This window comes from Pan paniscus, chromosome 2, assembly GCF_029289425.2.
Source record: "Pan paniscus chromosome 2, NHGRI_mPanPan1-v2.0_pri, whole genome shotgun sequence".
Taxonomy (NCBI): Eukaryota; Metazoa; Chordata; class Mammalia; order Primates; family Hominidae; genus Pan; species Pan paniscus.
Window position 1 is genome coordinate 32331959 of NC_085926.1, and position 16726 is coordinate 32348684.

The 16726-nt window shown below is 44.9% G+C and overlaps 1 protein-coding gene across 3 annotated transcripts in view; it reads left to right on the plus strand.

Moving 5' to 3' along the window:
- The window catches only part of CMTM8 (CKLF like MARVEL transmembrane domain containing 8), a 134310-nt gene extending 118993 nt beyond the window's left edge, over positions 1 to 15317 (plus strand). For 2 of the 3 annotated variants that reach the window (XM_008951615.5, XM_063602737.1), the window contains 3 exons: positions 2327 to 2500; positions 12852 to 12968; positions 14880 to 15317. In XM_008951615.5, the coding sequence (XP_008949863.2) occupies positions 2327 to 2500; positions 12852 to 12968; positions 14880 to 14963 (375 nt within the window). In that variant the 3' untranslated portion in view covers positions 14964 to 15317. The remainder of the gene's footprint in view (positions 1 to 2326; positions 2501 to 12851; positions 12969 to 14879) is intronic. The other variant, XM_034956020.3, reaches the window with a different exon arrangement.
- Positions 15318 to 16726: the final 1409 nt, after the last annotated feature.

Genomic DNA, 16726 nt, shown 5'->3' on the forward strand with positions numbered 1-16726 from the left:
GAAACAGCAACATTTAGAGTCTTAGCTGTTCCCTGGCACAGGCACCAAAACTGTACCAGGAAAGTGGCTTCTCTCGGGAAGCAGTTTAACATGTCCCTTGGAAACCTGTCTGATGGCTTCAAGATCTTCACAGGAAGTCTTCTTCTTAAAGAAGGGCCTGAAGTCTTCTCTCTTCAACATCCACTTCTTCTAATCCCTATTTGAAGGTCCCCAACTACCTCAGACTGAGTAGGTTGAAAATTCAACTCATGAACAACACTCCTTTAACCTGTTCCTCTTCCATTGTTCCAACAGAACAAGTCAAACCCTGATCTACTCCAGAAATCTTTCTAGATACCTGGGGATCATTCCATTGTATCCTCTCCCTTCTCCTCCCCCAACCCCAAATCTAATCCATTAAAGTCCCATCTGCTGAAATTTGTCTTGAATTTACTCACTTCTCGATATTCACTGCCACCATATTGGTCTTGAAGACTTCATATTCTTCCACTTGGATTATTGCACGCTCTCTAAATTTGTCTCCACACCACTGCTCCCCCTTTCCCCTCCACATGTCCATTCTCTACCTGCAGCCAGAGTGGCTTTATAAAAAAATCTAGCCTAATCTTAACATTCTCTTGCTTAAAACTCTCCCACTGCCCTTCGGATAAAGCACCAAATCCCTAGGCCTCCTGGGCTCATATCATCTGACCTTCCCCAGCTCTCTAACATTTTGCACCAATATCCTAACTTACTACACATTCTTACAGGTTCTAGAAGGTAGCAGAGCCCTTCCCACCTTCAGACCTTTGCCCACGCTGTGTCCTCTGCCTATAATGTTGCCATCCTGCTTCTGTCTCGCTAGTGCTTTCAGCCTTCTGGTTATTCTTCAGCCTGGACTTCTCCGATGCTTCCTGTGCCTGCCAGCAAGGTCATTTCCCCCATCATAGACCCTTATCATACCGTTTACCTTCTTCATAACATTTGCCACAGTTGTAATCGGTCAGGTATTTCCCTCCACTAGACTTTAGTGCTCTACAAGCAGGATATGTACAATTTGTATACCACTGTCCTTGGGGCCTGATAGCAGGAAGCCCAGATACTGTAGGTGCTCCCGTGTTAAACAAATAAAGGAAATCTGTCTTCCGAGCCTCTTGATTAGAGTTACTTTAGTATTTTGATTCCTATACCACAAAGAAAGCTAAACCAGAAATGAAATTCTTTGTCCTGAGTCACACAGCGAGCCAGGACTTGCAGGGCTAGAGCCCACCCTGGACTCCTGTTGCTGTGTCCTGGGCATGTGGTTCACATCTCAACTTTTTTGTGACTTAGGAATAAAGTCCACCTGGAAGGTGCTAGAATGTGAGTGCATACCTTGCTCTAGCCTTCCTTTGTCCAGGACTCAAGACACCTACAGTTTAGGTCAGTTTCCTTTTGCTTGATGAAGTCTTCCTTTAGTCAATGAGTAGTGTTACTTTGGCTTTGGGTATGGTCTTACTTGTCAGCAGTTGGATGACCATTGCTAGGGTAAATGCACAACGTGTGGTAAAATACTGAGTGTCCACATCTGGACTGGGCCGCTGTTCATTCTCTCTTCTGAAAGCTGTCTCAGACCACATGTTACTGGCCATCTGTGAGAAGAGCAGGGAATGCCCAGAGGTTCGTCCCTTGAAAGCAGATCAGCTCCAGGGACCACCTCCAAGTACACCTGCAGTCTTATTTCCTTGACAAGTATCAGCCTGGGAGCAAATTCCAGCCATGGATGTTGTTTCTCACCAAGTGGTGTTTTAAAACCCCTGATTAGTACTAATATTTAAAATCAAGATTATTATGTACAAGCTTGAGTTTCTGTGTTCTCCTGGGATGGAGAAGACCTGGCAAAACCAGCCCACAACTATCAGCTAGAGCTGAATTTTAAGAGAACCCCCTAAAACAAGATATTGTTGGTCCCTGCCTGGACTGCCATGGTTACCTTCCTGGCATTTGTAGGCACATGAGTTTGCAAACCCTGTAATATTTTTAAGTCATGGCAGGGGAAGGTGGGGTATATGCATGAAAGTTGTAATTGACTTAGCCAGGCATGGTGCTGCATGCCTGTAATCCTAGCTACTTGGGAGGCTAAGGAAGGAGAAACCCTTGAACCCGGGAGGTGGAGGTTGCAGTGAGCCAAGATTGCTCCATGGCACTCTAGCCTGGGCGACGGGAGCGAGACTCCATCGCAAATAAATAAATAAATAAGTTGTAATTGACATTCTGTATAATTTTTTTTTTTCTTTGTCCCTCCTTCCTTCTTTTTCTTTATCTTCTACTGTCCCCTCCTCTCTCCACTGCTTCTACCACTTTACAGGTTCTGGGGCTGCTGGTATGGACGCTTATTGCTGGAACTGAGTACTTCCGGGTCCCCGCATTTGGCTGGGTCATGTTTGTAGCTGTATTTTACTGGGTCCTCACCGTCTTCTTCCTCATTATCTACATAACAATGACCTACACCAGGATTCCCCAGGTGCCCTGGACAACAGTGGTAAGGAAGCTGTGGGTGGTGGTCTTTTCCAGTGCCCACTCGGTAGATGGCATTAGTCCTCTACTAGTCAATCCAAGACTGTCTCTCTGCCCAGAAAAGGTGGGCCATACCATGGAGAACCCAACACAGCAGATAATCTCAACATCATCTAATTGCCTCTCAAGTGGCTTACACCTGGGTGTGAAACTGGGCACATTAGAAGGTCCAGAAATTCCTTTCAGGCAGAATTGCAAACCAATTCTCAGAAGACTGAATCAAGAAAAGCCAGGTTCTCTCCATTAGACTCTCATTTTATTATTTCCCTGTGAATAATGTCAACTGGAAATAAATATGTCAGGGCGCCAACCTCTGCAGATCATGCTTCCTGTAAACCTCTCCTGGGGCTGTGGCCTTAACCCTTTGTACATCACAGCTCTTATGATGTTGGAGCACATTGTGTATGGAGTTAGAATGCAAATGAAAATTGCTATTAGAAAGCATAGGTGTTCTTATATATTTGAAAAGGAGAATTGTCAGGAATGACTGGATTCTCATCCTGGCTCTGGCACCATGCTGGATGCAGGATGGTGAACATGTGGTCCAGGGTAAATAGATAAGAAAATGAGTAGATACGAGACCCTGTGGCATACACTGCAGTGAAGCTGTGTAGAAAGTGTGATGGAGGCTGCCACCTCAGCTTAGGATGGCTGGGAGCTCTTCAGAGAGGAAGTGACATTTAGCTTCATCCTGGAGATCGAACACACACATCCTAAGTGGATTCACAGAGATGGAAAGTGGGTTCCCCTTGCCTTAAGAGCATTGACAATCTGGTTGGCAAATTCAAAGTAGCTAAATGATTTACAAAAAAAATCCCAGTGGTACCACATGTGTTTATGTATAAAACAGAGCTCTCCAGTGATACTATTTTTTTGTCTGTTTTCAACCAATATGTGAGAAAAAATATTTAGTTCCAAATAACTGACTTATGAACCAAATTTGAAATATAGTCTATTTGTGGTTATAGACTAAGTTAAGTTGGCACACTTTCAGACAACACTATCATTGTTCAAAACGCACCTGGCTTTGTTCTTTCTGTGTTGCTAAGCTAAGTCCCCCAGGAAAACAAGTCTTACTTTATTTCACAAGGCAGATTGACTGACTCTTGACCATTTCCCCAAATCCAAAAGTAAGGACTCTTTATTAAGATTTTCAAGAAAGCGTTGCAAGTTTGAAAAGTAATTCCAAATAAGGTGCTTAATCACTGTCTAGGGTGGTGGAAACAGCCTTGTTAGAATTGGTGTTTTGCTGCCTCAGATGGGCATCAGGAGGGAAAGACTCGTTTAGATGCTGGATTCAAAAAAAGTTAGCACCTTGAAGTAATAGTAACTATAGGAACACAGGATGAGGGAATAATCAAAGTAGGTTGGAATTTAAGGAATGCCATTTTGGAGAAAGTTGTGTCCTAGGGTGGGTCTTGAAGAAAGTGACTGTGAACTTGGAAGAAGAGGAACTTGGACAGTGTAGTAGGGGAGCAAATTGTTGGGATGGAGGAACGGATAGTACCCTTATTTCCCCTTTTGCATGAGACTCAATTTCTAGTTATGTTATCTAGATGAGCAATTGGCATGCTGTCTCTGTAAAGGACCAGATAGTAAGTATTGTAGTCGTCTTGGGCCACACGCCTATGGCCCAGCCACTCAACTCTGCCTGCAGCATTGAGAGAAGCCATAGGCAATTTGTAAATGAATGAGCATGGCTGTGTTCCAGTAAAACTTTATTTACAAAAACTGGTGGTGGCCGGGCGTGGTGGCTCACGCCTGTAATCTTAGCATTTTGGGTAGACACCTGAGGTCAGGGGTTTGAGACCAGCCTGGCCAACATGGCGAAATCCCGTCTCTACTATAAATACAAAAATTAGCCTGGCGTAGTGGCACATGCCTGTAATCCCAGCTACTCAGGAGGCTGAGGCAGGAGAATCGCTTGAACCCAGGAGACGGAGGTTGTAATAAGCTGAGATCACGCCACTGCACTCCAGCTTGGGCGACAGAGTGAGACTCTGTCTCAAGACAAAACAAAACAAAACTAGTGGTGGGCCAGATTTGACCCACAGGCCATAGTTTACAGACCTCTTGTCTTGATCATATGTAGTCTTTCTCTTCTCCAAGCCTAAAACTCCTTCACTGATTTATTACATTAAAAATTTTAAAATATTGCCTTTAATGGGACTTTTAAAAAGAATATTAACAATGCCTTCTTCCGGCACCCCTGGTTTTAAAATGCTTTGATTTGCATTATCAGAATTTATTATCGTAAGCTGTGTCCCCATTTTATAGATAAGGAAACTGAGGTTTGGAGTCTTGTGACTTTGCACAGATTTACACACAGCAGGGGTCCACATCTCTTGAATTCCATCTGCATTTGTTTTCTGATCTCATCCTGCTCCAGGCCCCCTCTGCCTGAGCGGTAGGTAGGAACTACAACCAGACACCAGGAAACCAGGACTCCTAATCCCTTTAGAAGGGTTTAATCATTTATCCCCCTTAAGCAAGGCTGTCAGCCTCCAGGTCAGGGGTTGCACACTCACATATGTGAGGCACCAGTCAGGTTGTACAAGTGAGTAAACTCAGCATGGTATTGAACCTTGCCACCCAGACACACTTTTTTAGCCTCTTAAACAACTTGAGAATATTCTTCACTTCACAAATAAATAAGCTGGAAATGTGCTGCCAGGATTGCTAAATTTTCTATTTGTTTTCTAAGGCAATCTAGAAATCTGGGCTTTGGTGTGAACTCTCCCAATTTTAAAATGCTTACAGCCATATTCTTAGAATTCGTTTGCTGCTGGCAGAAGCTACAGGTCAAACCCCAAACAGACTTCTGGTTGGGGTTTATGTTTACTGTTACAACTAAATACACCTTTGTAACTTCTCAAAGCATTTGTGAGTTGGGTAGATGGTGTTAACCAAATATCCAGAGCGGAGACTGGAAAAAGTTTCCGTCTGTTAACAACTAAAGGCTCTGACTAAACTTCCATATTTTCCACTGCCCAGCAGAATCTCTTACAGAACAGCCTGTGGGGGATTCAGATGCCAGCCCAACTGTCGTGTCCCAGCACAAATCAGGAGCATAGCAAGTGTCAGGCTGGGACTTTGTGCTGAGGCAGCTGACAGGCTCCTGCTGCCGAGTTGGACTGCCTAAACTCTTGCTACTCAAAGTGTGGTCCCTGGACCAGCAGCATCACTGGGAGATTATTAGGAATACAGAATGTTAGGCCCTACTCTAATTCTGATTTGTACTGACTGAATCAGAAATCCTGTAGAGGGCTTCAGAATCTCCATTATGACAAGATTTTCAGATAATTCTTAGGCATCTAAAATGTGGGAAACACTGGTTTAAAAATAGTTGTAGATCCATAATCCCTGAGTCAAAACCTTTGGGTCAGATGTGAATTAAGAGTTTGTTTTGTTTCGTTTTGAGATGGAGTTTCACTCTTGTTGCCCAGGCTGGAGTGCAATGGCGCGATCTCAGCTCACTGCAACTTCCACCTCCCGGGTTCAAGTGATTCTCCTGCCTCAGCCTCCCGCGTAGCTGGGATTAAAGGCATGCGCCACCACGCCCAGCTAATTTTATATTTTTAGTAGAGACAGGGTTTCTCCGTGTTGGTCAGGCTGGTCTCAAACTCCCCAACTCAGGTGATCCACCCGCCTCGGTCTCCCAAAGTGCTGGGATTACAGGTGTGAGCCACAGCGCCCAGCCTAAGAGTTTTTTTTTTTTTTTTTTTCAAATTTTGGAAAGGTAATAAGGTAATTTGGTGCATTTACAACAATATGTGACATGTACCCCTGAGTCTGGGGCTGTACTGTAATGAGACAAATTAATGTTTCTGCAACAACACGTGGATTTTCCTGCTAAGAGGGATAATGAAGACCACATTGCTACCATGTCAGCTCAGGTCAGCTTTTACTACCAAATGACTTTTGAATTTAGTCTTGCTTTTCAGAGCATTTAGGGAATCTAAGATTGCAGAGAAGGGATTGGTAGACTTGGTTTTAGTCCCCTGGGAACTTGTCTGGAAGACCACTGCAGAAACCAGAGTTTTATAATCTTGCGTGTAGTGCCTTCATTGATAAGGCATGAACTTTGCATTGGAATCTTATCTTAACAATAGCTCATTCCCTTAATGTGTCTGGGGAGGTAGAAAGTGACCTATATCCATTTTTAATATGCAGCAGAAACCACAGCTGGTTCCTACTAGCACCTCTGAGCTCCTGGGCTACAACTGTTATGATACCATTTATTCAGGGAGACTTGGATAGGTTTTCCAACAAATCTGATTTAAGCTAAAAGTTCAAAGCAATAAAATTTGTCTTCTTCATAGCACCAAGCACTAGGGTCTACATGCATGTGTTTCCTGAGGATTCGTCCTCTGTAGCTCATCCCTGCTGACCTCACTGCAAGCCTTGTGAGCTCCAGAGAGCAGGGATATTTGTCTCCTTTTCCAGTTAAAGCAGCTACTATTTTTTTTTCTTTTTTTTTTTTTTCTTTTTTTTTTTGGAGATGGAGTCTTACTTTATTGCCCAGGCTGGAGTATAGTGGTGCAATCTCGGCTCACTACACCCTCCGCCTCCCGGGTTCAAACAATTCTCCTGCTTCAGCCCCCTGAGTATCTGGGATTACAGGCGCTCACCACCACGCCCAGTTAATTTTTGTATTTTTTTTAGTAGAGACGGGGTTTCACCGTGTTAGCCAGGCTGGTCTTGAACTCCTGACCTCAGGTAATCTGCCCGTCTTCGTCTCCCAAAGTGCTGGGATTACAGGCGAGAGCCACCGCACCTGGCCGGCAGTTACTATTTCTTAAGTACATACTATGTGCTAGATGTCACACTGGGTCCTTTATATTTTACATCATTTCATTTAATCCTTACAGTAACTCTGCAAAGATAGAATGCATTATTTCCATTTTGCAGATGAAGAAACTGGGGCACTGAGAGGATGCTTGAGAGCCAGGAATGGGAGGCAGGTCTTCTAATACCAACCACAGTTGTGAACCTTGGAGTCTGTTTGGCTCCCAGTATACACAGATATTCCAGTTTCTCTTGCCCTTGGAAGTAGCCATTTCCACTGTGCCATCCTGAGCAGGAAGTGCCAGCCCAGATGTTGGGTCTTGGCAGTCTTTTCAGCATAGCAGCTCTAAAGAGTCCCATTTGTTATTGTAAATCTTCCAAAAGACCCTTCTTCTAATGATGGTGCCAGAACTAAGCACATGACTTATTGGCAGGGGCTGAGAGTCAGAAAATGGGACCTTCCTGTTGCTCTGTCTCCAGCCAGCCTGCCTGAACCTACAGGCCTAAGTCCCTGCTGTCACCTGGTGGGATCATGTTATAACCAGGATCCACTGAGTCTTCCTGTCTCCTCTTAACCAGTCAATCCAAATGCCTTAGCCTGACGGGCACAGTCAATTTCTAAATGACTGCCTCTGGCCTCTAGCTGATACAATCATTAAACAGGAATAAGAAAAGTAAGTTACTGTGTATACTTTATAGTTTACACAACTCTTTAACAATATGGTCTCCTTTGAGATGGGTGAGACTTGTATAGTTTTTCCCATTTTGTAAATTGAGTACAATCAGTTTGATGGTAGGTTTAATCCCTATAAGAGAGGTCCAAAACAGCATTGGTTTAAAACTTATTTCTCTCTCCTGTGATAGTCCAGAAGTAAGTCACCTGTTCTATAAGATCACCTGTGCCCCAGGTTCCTCCTTTCTTGTGACTCTGCCATCTTTCCCTAACAGTCGGCCTGTGGTCCAAGGTGGCAGCTTCAGCACCTGCCATCACATCTAGATTCCTAGTCATGGGGAGAGAAGGTAAAAAGTGGGCAGTGGAGGGTACTTCTTCCCTTTAAGGCACAGTGTTGACATTGTATATGTTACATCTGCTCACATTCTGTTAGCCTGAATGTGGTCACCTGACCACATCTCCTTCCAAAGGAGGCTGGAAGGTGGAATCTTTAGGTGGCCATGTGCTCAGCTGGAAACTCCGTTACCATATAATAAGAGAGAAACATAGCAGGAGACAGCCAGCAGCTCTGCCACAGACGAAGCAGCTGAAGAGGTTATTTCCCCAAAGCCACATAGCTGTGAGCGCTGCATTGGCCCATCTCCTGTATCCTGCAGCCCTTCTTCTAGTTGCTTATCATATCTTCCTTCTTTCTTTTTTGGTTGTGGATTCAAAATACAGCTTTTTAGATGAAACCTACATGGAGATTCCCAACAGACCTGATTCAGTGTGTCTGGGGTAGGGCCTGGGAACATGCTTTTCTGACAGATTTCCAGATAGTGCTGATACCACTCCTGCACTTTGAGTAGCACTGAGCTCCTTTACTAGCTGGTTGTAGACAAGGTGGGGAGGGAAAAGGGGATTCTTAGCCCGCATCAGCCTGTACCTTTTCCTCAGCCTTTGCCCAGACCCAATCTCTTCTGTCAAGCATGAGTGTCTCTTCCACCAATGTGTGGTAATAGGGACTAGAGAGCCAGAAAGGCAAGCCGCAGGTGAAGCGGACATCCCTACCACCCTTAAGAAATGGACTCTGGGCCAGGTGCAGTGGCTCATGCCTTGTAATCCCCGCACTTTAGGAGTCCAAGGCAGGAGGATCACTTGAGCCCAGGAGTTCAAGACCAGCCTGGGCAACATAGCAAGGCCTGTCTCTACTAAAAATAAAAATTAGGCCGGGTGCGGTGGCTCACACCTGTAATCCCAGCACTTTGGGAGGCTGAGGCGGGTGGATCATGAAGTCAGGAGATCGAGACCATCTTGGCTAACCCAGTGAAACCCCATCTCTACTAAAAATACAAAAAATTAGCCAGGCGTGGTAGCATGCACCTGTAGTCCCAGCTACTCAGGAGGCTGAGGCACGAGAATCGCTTGAACCTGAGAGGCAGAGGTTGCAGTGAGCCAAGATCACGCTACTGCAGTCAGCCTGGGTGACAGAGTAAGATTCTGTCTCAAAAGAAAAAAAAAAGACAGAAAAGAAATGGACTCTGATGGAAAAGATGTGTACAAGGCTGATTATACTAAGCAGAGGGATATTTAAATAAATGCTAAAAAGAGAGGCAGGTGAAGCTCCAGGGGAGCCATCCTTCCCAAATGTTCACTTAAATTTTCGGCGGTTTGGGTATGCCAGATGGTGAACCTAGGTAGCTATGTCTTTAAACTCTTGAGGACTCTTGAGGATATCAGATGCCTGAAAATCTTGCCTTCTTAGCTGTCTGAATAGATGTAACACCAGGGACAGGAGCTGCTCATTATCCCCCACTATCCATTTTCTTCTGTAGTAATAGAAGTTTCAGTTGAGCCTTGGCCACTCTGCCACTGGGTGGGCCCTGGGACTGAGTTCCAGCTGAGGGGATGTTCGCAGCAGTGATGTGTGAAGCACCATGGCCCTAAAGTGGGGCTGCTTTTTTTTCTTCTCCCCCTCCTCCCCTTCCTAGGAGCTGGGATTCTGCTGTGGTAGTGGGACACCTCCTGGGCCATGTGGAGAATGGTGAGACCCTGGAGATGGCCAAGTATTGTGGATGGAGCCTGTGTCCCTGTCACCCCGAGGCTGCCAGACCAGCTCTGGTTGCCTAAGCCTTAGATAGGAGTAAACTCTCTTTCCTAAGCCACCGTCTTGGGTCATGTCACCACAGCCAAATTTACTAACTGTATATTATCTCAGGGCTTCTTTCCATTATCTTGAGATCTGAGATTTATCTTAATATGTCCACAAGTACTATGCATAGCTGGGTAAAAATAAGCCGGTATTTGAGAAAAAAAAAAAGAAAGAAAGAAAGAGAACATTTTTATACCAAGGAGGGATTGACTTTCAGAAAAGAGTAGACTTCTCTCTCTTCCCTTCCTCCAAAAAAAGAAGCTGGAAACCTTCTGTTTTTTTGTGTGTGTTTTTTGTTGTTGTTTGTTTGTTTTTGTTTTTGAGATGGAGTCTCACTCTGTCACCCAGGCTGGAGTGCAGTGGCGTGATCTCGGCTCACTGCAACCTCCCTCTCCCAGGTTCAAGTGATTCTCAAGCCTCAGCCTCCTGAGTAGCTGGGATTACAGGGCCCATCACCACATTTGCCTAATTTTTGTATTTTTAGTAGAGATGGGATTTCACCATGTTGGCCAGGCTGGTCTCGAACTCCTGACATCTCAGGTGATCTACTCGCCTCGGCCTCCCAGAGTGTTGGGATTACAGGTGTGAGCCACTGCACCCAGCGGAATTTTTAAATTACTACATTGTCCTTGTAGCTCTCTTTCACCGTGGTCCAGGGAACTGGCATTTCAGTTGGAGGAGCTATAAGATTTTTCAACTTGAATAGTCCCTGATCCAGGGCCTATTTCTCTATAGCAACAAGACCTCATGTTTCTATGAAACTCAGTAACATTCTAGAACCCTCTGAAGCTTCACATGTCCATCCTTCATTTCTGTAGCCCAGATTTCTTTTTTTAACCTTTATGACGATCCTGGTTTCTTTGCTCTTCTCTTTTCTTTCATCGCTCCACCTATTTTCACTACATTTCCTCCAACCCAGGCATTCCCCGGACATGTTTACTTTTGGGAGTGTTAAACAAGACTAGGGAAGTCACAAAGTTAGGCATTGTGAGATAGTGCCTGAGAGAGGCTTGTGATAACCTGGCAGAGCCCCCAGTGTGGGGGGCGCACAGAGGGAGAATGCCCCTGCCTTCTACTCACGTCTCTACCAACCCTCTTCCCCTTCCCCATTTCTTTCCAAGGGAAATAGCAGTTTCTTGTTTCTTTAGAGTTCAGAAAAAATGGGCCATACTTACTGAGAGATGGGATCATTGCATGTTCACAGGTCGTAGACTCAGAGAGTCTTTCTTTCCCCATCTCCTCTCTGGCCCCCTCATCCACATGGGCTCGTGCACAAGGCCCAGGACGTCAGGGCAGTTCTGGCCAGGCTGAGCTTTCCCTGAATTCTCTTTCATTCATTCTCATTCTTTCCTTGTATAAAGAACTAGACATGCATGAGAGCCCTGAAACCCATCCTCAAAGATGTTCGTTGCAGTAGCATTTGTAATCCTTGAAAAATTAGCAACGCTGAAATGCCCATCAATAGGCTAAAAGTTAAATTATGAAGTATTAGTGGCAAGACAAGACTAAATGGCTTGGCAAGTACTAAATGTGCGTGACTCTATATTCTAAGAGGTGATATGGGGAAAAAATACCAGTAAGGGCTTTTGTGTTAATGCACAGATGTGTTTCTAGACCAAAAAGTAAACAAAAGAACACAACCAACATTCCTAATGAGTCATTTAGTGAGACCAGGGCTTCTTAGGGGACAGTTTCGGCAGCCTGACCCTGGGTCTGACTGTGATGAAGCCCTTATCTTAAAGGTTAAGTGCCCTGACCTGAAGACAGTGTGAGCACAGGTGGAGGTGGCGACAGGGACATACAACCTCTGCCACAATGCCAGGGCCTGCAGTGGGAAAATTCTATGTAGCTTTTTTTCTCTGAGAAGAAAGAGATTGCTTCCTCCCTTTCCCCTACCCCTTCCTCTGTCTCCAAGTTACTGACGGAAAGATGTTAGACCACAGAGGGCCCACTCCTGAGAGGCATCCCCCTTCCTCCCCAGTTGGTTTCTGCTCTGGTTTCACGTCACCCCCGCCCCTCCCCTGTGTTCAGGCAGGACCCAGCTTTGCATGGTTTCCTATGCATGGTTCAGAGCATGGTTTCTTAGAGTTTAGACATAACTGAAAACCAAATACCTACCGGGACTTACATATCTTCTCTAAAAATAGGAACAAATAAGGTGAAGCCAAGGGTGACATTAGTTCCCAAAGGGCTGTAACCGCCTTTTTAAGAACTTGCAGCTAGGACAGAGGAGCTCATTTAAATATCCCTCCCTGTTTGGAACGCGGGGTTAGGGAGTCAGCTGGGCCTGTTTTGGGGGACACTGTATTGCGCCTCTACGTCAGGGACACATGCAAGGGCTACAGCTGCGGCTGAGGGCCAGGGGCTGAGGCTGAGCCCACTGAGTGGGCGCCACTGCTGCCTGCCATCCTCAGACAGCCTCAGCTTGGCTGACGTCTGGATGAGATGAGGCTCAGGAGCAAACCGAAGAAGCAAAATGACTGAAGGGGCGGCATGCAGTCTCAGTGTCTCGTGGGGGCAGGGGTTGGCATCTGGTATGAGCTGCCGTAAAACCCTCTCCTCTCGCACTTAGAGCTGCCTTCCCACAGCCTTGTCCCCCACCCTCCCACAGGTGTCCACTTGGGCCCCTCCCCACACCAGAGGTATAGCCCTCATCACTTCTGAAGTCCAGAGGTGTGCAGACCCTCCCCTCTCCCTAAACACTCTGCCCCTGTGTCCCCCCAGGGCCTGTGCTTTAACGGCAGTGCCTTCGTCTTGTACCTCTCTGCCGCTGTTGTAGATGCATCTTCCGTCTCCCCTGAGAGGGACAGTCACAACTTCAACAGCTGGGCGGCCTCATCGGTGAGTAGCCCTCCATCCCCACATGATCCTCCTCTTCCCTCTCCAAGGCTTGCTTGGGATTGGGGAAGACAGAGTCATCTGCAGGAAAAAGCAGCGCTTGCAGTAGTGACAAATTAGCAATTGGCTTATTGATTTGAAAATATCTAAAACTGGCAGGGGGCAGGGGGCCCTCCTGGCCCGAAGTGGGAAAAGGCTGGGAGACTGCTTGAGTGAATGCCAAATGACTGGAACAAGATAAGTATTCAAGGGAGAAAAGCTGTTTAAAGCATGCTAAGAATAATTCTACTGCCTATAATTTATTAAGTGGGGGAAGGTTGCAGAAAATGAACAGAATATAATTCCATTTAGTTTTTTTTTAAGTGAAAATATTTGTTTATGCATTGAGAATGCCTAGAAAAATATATACCAGTAGAGGTTCCTTCTAGAGACTGGGATCGGGAAATGAGGGGAGTGGGACAAGGAACTTCAATTTTTTTTTTTTTTTTTTTTTTTTTTTTTTTTTTTTAGAGAAGGGGTCTTGCTCCATCACCCAGGCTGGAGTGCAGTGGCATAATTATAGCTCACTGCAACCTGGAACTCCTCAGCTTGAGCCATCCTCCTACCTCAGCCTCCTGAATAGCTGGGACTAGAATCCTGCACCACCATGCCCAGCTAATGTTTTAACTTTTTTGTAGAGACTAAGTCTCACTATGTTGCACAGCCTGGTCTGGATTTCCTGGGCTCAAGTGAGCTTCCTGCCTTGGCCTCCCAAAGTGCTGGAATTACAGGCATGAGCCACCACGCCTGACCTTACTTTTTAATTTATATACTTCTGTTTGCATTTTTAAACCATAAGTGTGTATTATTTTTCTAATTAAAAAAAAACTGGTATTAAGAATCTCTCTGAGATTGGCCTTAAAATAGCCCATCTCCAAAAGAAGCCTATCGGGGGAAGGAGGGAGGCAGTTAGACAGAAATGCCAAAATGATTATGTCAAAGCTGATTGATGGTACATGGGGGTTCATCATATTCTTTACTTTTATTTCTGTTTGAAGATCTCTATTTAAAAGTAGATTGGTCGGGCACAGTGGCACATGCCTGTAATCCCAGCACTTTGGGAGGCCTAGGCGGGTGGATCACCTGAGGTCAGGAGTTCAAGGCCAGCCTGACCAACATGGTGAAACCCCATCTCTACTAAAAATACAAAAAAAAATGAGCCGGGGGTGGTGGCGGGCACCTGTAATCCCAGCTACTTGGGATGCTGAGGCAGGAGAATTGCTTGAACCCAGGAGGCAGAGGTTGCAGTGAGCCAAGATCACGCCATTGCACTCCAGCTTGGGCAACAAGAGCGAAACTCCGTCTCGAAAAAACAAAATAAAAGTAGAGCATATGGATGCCGGTGACATTAAAAATCACAGGCTTCATCAAGACTGGGCTCAAGTTAACACGTAGCAAGAATGGACTAGAACTGGGTGGAGCCTGCCCCATTAATTAAGAAGGGCCTGCATTTTCCTCCTCCCTGTTCACACCTCACATACCATGTGGGCTCATTGCTTACTCTGGCCCACTCGACTCATTTATGTGAACTGACACTGTAGCAATCCGAGATTGTACCCTGGACCTAGATTGCCTGTGCTACATTAGAAATGATACACTTTCCTCAGATGCACTGCCGCCATATTCACTCCTAAGTGAACTCCCTGAGGTTATTTGAGCAAAACTACAGGCTTTCAGATGTTCTCCGAAATAAAAACAGCATAACCAGAAATCATTTGAGAAGGATAGTAATTGAACCAATAAAGTAGTTTTAGATGACAAAGCCTGGTATCAAGAAAAGGTAGTGAGTGGGTGATTCAATGGAGGTGAAATGATAACTTTTGCTAATTAGGATGTGCCCTAAACCCCACTTCTATTATGCTTTGTTTTCTCCAGTTCTTTGCCTTCCTGGTCACCATCTGCTACGCTGGAAATACATATTTCAGTTTTATAGCATGGAGATCCAGGACCATACAGTGATTTACCATTTTGGTAATTAAAAGGAAAAAAAAAGGAAGACTCTCACTGTAAAAACAGCTGTAGGTATAATGTATATTCCCAGAGAATTGTATTTAACTAATTAATGTTTTTTATATTCTTAAATTTGCTCACAAATTGTGGTTTGTTACAATTAAACTGGATACTTATTTGCAAAGTGTTGTAGCTTATAATGAACTCTTAAGTATCTTATTAATGTATTAATGTCTTCATAGATCATATTTTCTTAGACAATGTTTAAATAGATAAATTGCTAATATTGAGAATGTGTCAAGTTTGTAAACCTAACTTTTAAGATGCCAGATTCTTTTTTGATTAAATGTTGCAAAATCCCAAGTAATGTTGTGTTTGATTGGAGAAAGGAGACCTACCTGTTGAAGCCAGAGGCTAGGCTGTCAAGGCTGGTGGGAGGCTGGGAAGTCTCCCTCTTCACAGGGCTGCATCGTATGATATTGTCAGGTGACACTTATCCATAGTCTTAGGGCAAAGAGGCGGGAGATTCATCTCCCCAATTCTGGGGATCATAGATCAGTGTTCATGATTTTCATATGCTAACAGGTTGCCCCAGAAAGCATCTATTCAGACCTGGCCTTGGACATCAGTGATAAGCTCATGGGAAGTTATGCTACTAAGTGCAGTGACTGACGTGCTTGTGATATTTTTTCTAATATGCATTATAAAAAAATATAACTATTAAAAGGATAAATATCTGAATATATTGAATATATCTTAAAATTATCTTGCTGGCTAGGCGCCGTGGCTCATGCCTTGTAATCCCAGCACTTTGGGAGGCCGAGGCAGGCGGATCACAAGGTCAGGAGATCGAGACCAGCCTGGCCAACATGGTGAAACCCCGTCTCTACTACAAATACAAAAATTAGCTGGGCGTGGTGGCGGGTGCCTGTAATCCCAGCTACTTGGGAGGCTGAGGCAGGAGAATCACTTGAACCCAGGAGGCAGAGGTTGCAGTGAGCCAAGATCACACCACTGCACTCCAGCCTGCTGACAGAGCAAGACTGTGTCTCAAAAAAAAAAAAAAAAAAAAATTGCTGACCACAGTAACATGTGTGCTATCTTTTGTGAAAACTACTGGGCCAGGCCAGGCAGAGTGGCTCATGCCTATAATCCCAGCACTTTGGGAGCCTGACTGAGGTGGGCAGATCACTTGAGGTCAGGAGTTCGAGATCAGCTTGGACAATATGGCAAAACTCCATCTGTACCAAAAATACAAAAAAATAAGCCAGGCATGGTGGTGCACCCCTGTGGTCCCAGCTACTTGGAAGGCTGAGATAGGAGGATCCCTTGGACCTGGGAGGAGGAGGCTGCAGCTAGCCGTGATCATGCCACTGCACTCCAGCCTGAGCAACAGAGTGGGGCCCTGTCTCAAAAAAAAAAAAAAAACTAATAATAAGACACTGCTGGACCAAAAGGTTTCAATATTCCAAATCTCCAGCGCAAAAAATATTATAACATCATTATTAGATATTATCAGTTAAGGAGAAGAACTCACATCAGCAAGACAGTATGAACTTAGAGGAAGTGTTTTTAGATAGGACGGTTCTTGCTAGTACAGCAGTGTATCTTGGATGATTTTTCAATATGAGCTTTTGAAAAACAAAAAACCACAGAAACGTTAGTGTAGTTGATGAGCGTGAACAAAGCTGAAGCTGTGCGCTCTGTTGATATGACTCCCATGGCCTCTGCCTCTTGATCTCTCACCTGTTTAGCAGTGCTGTTTTTTTCTG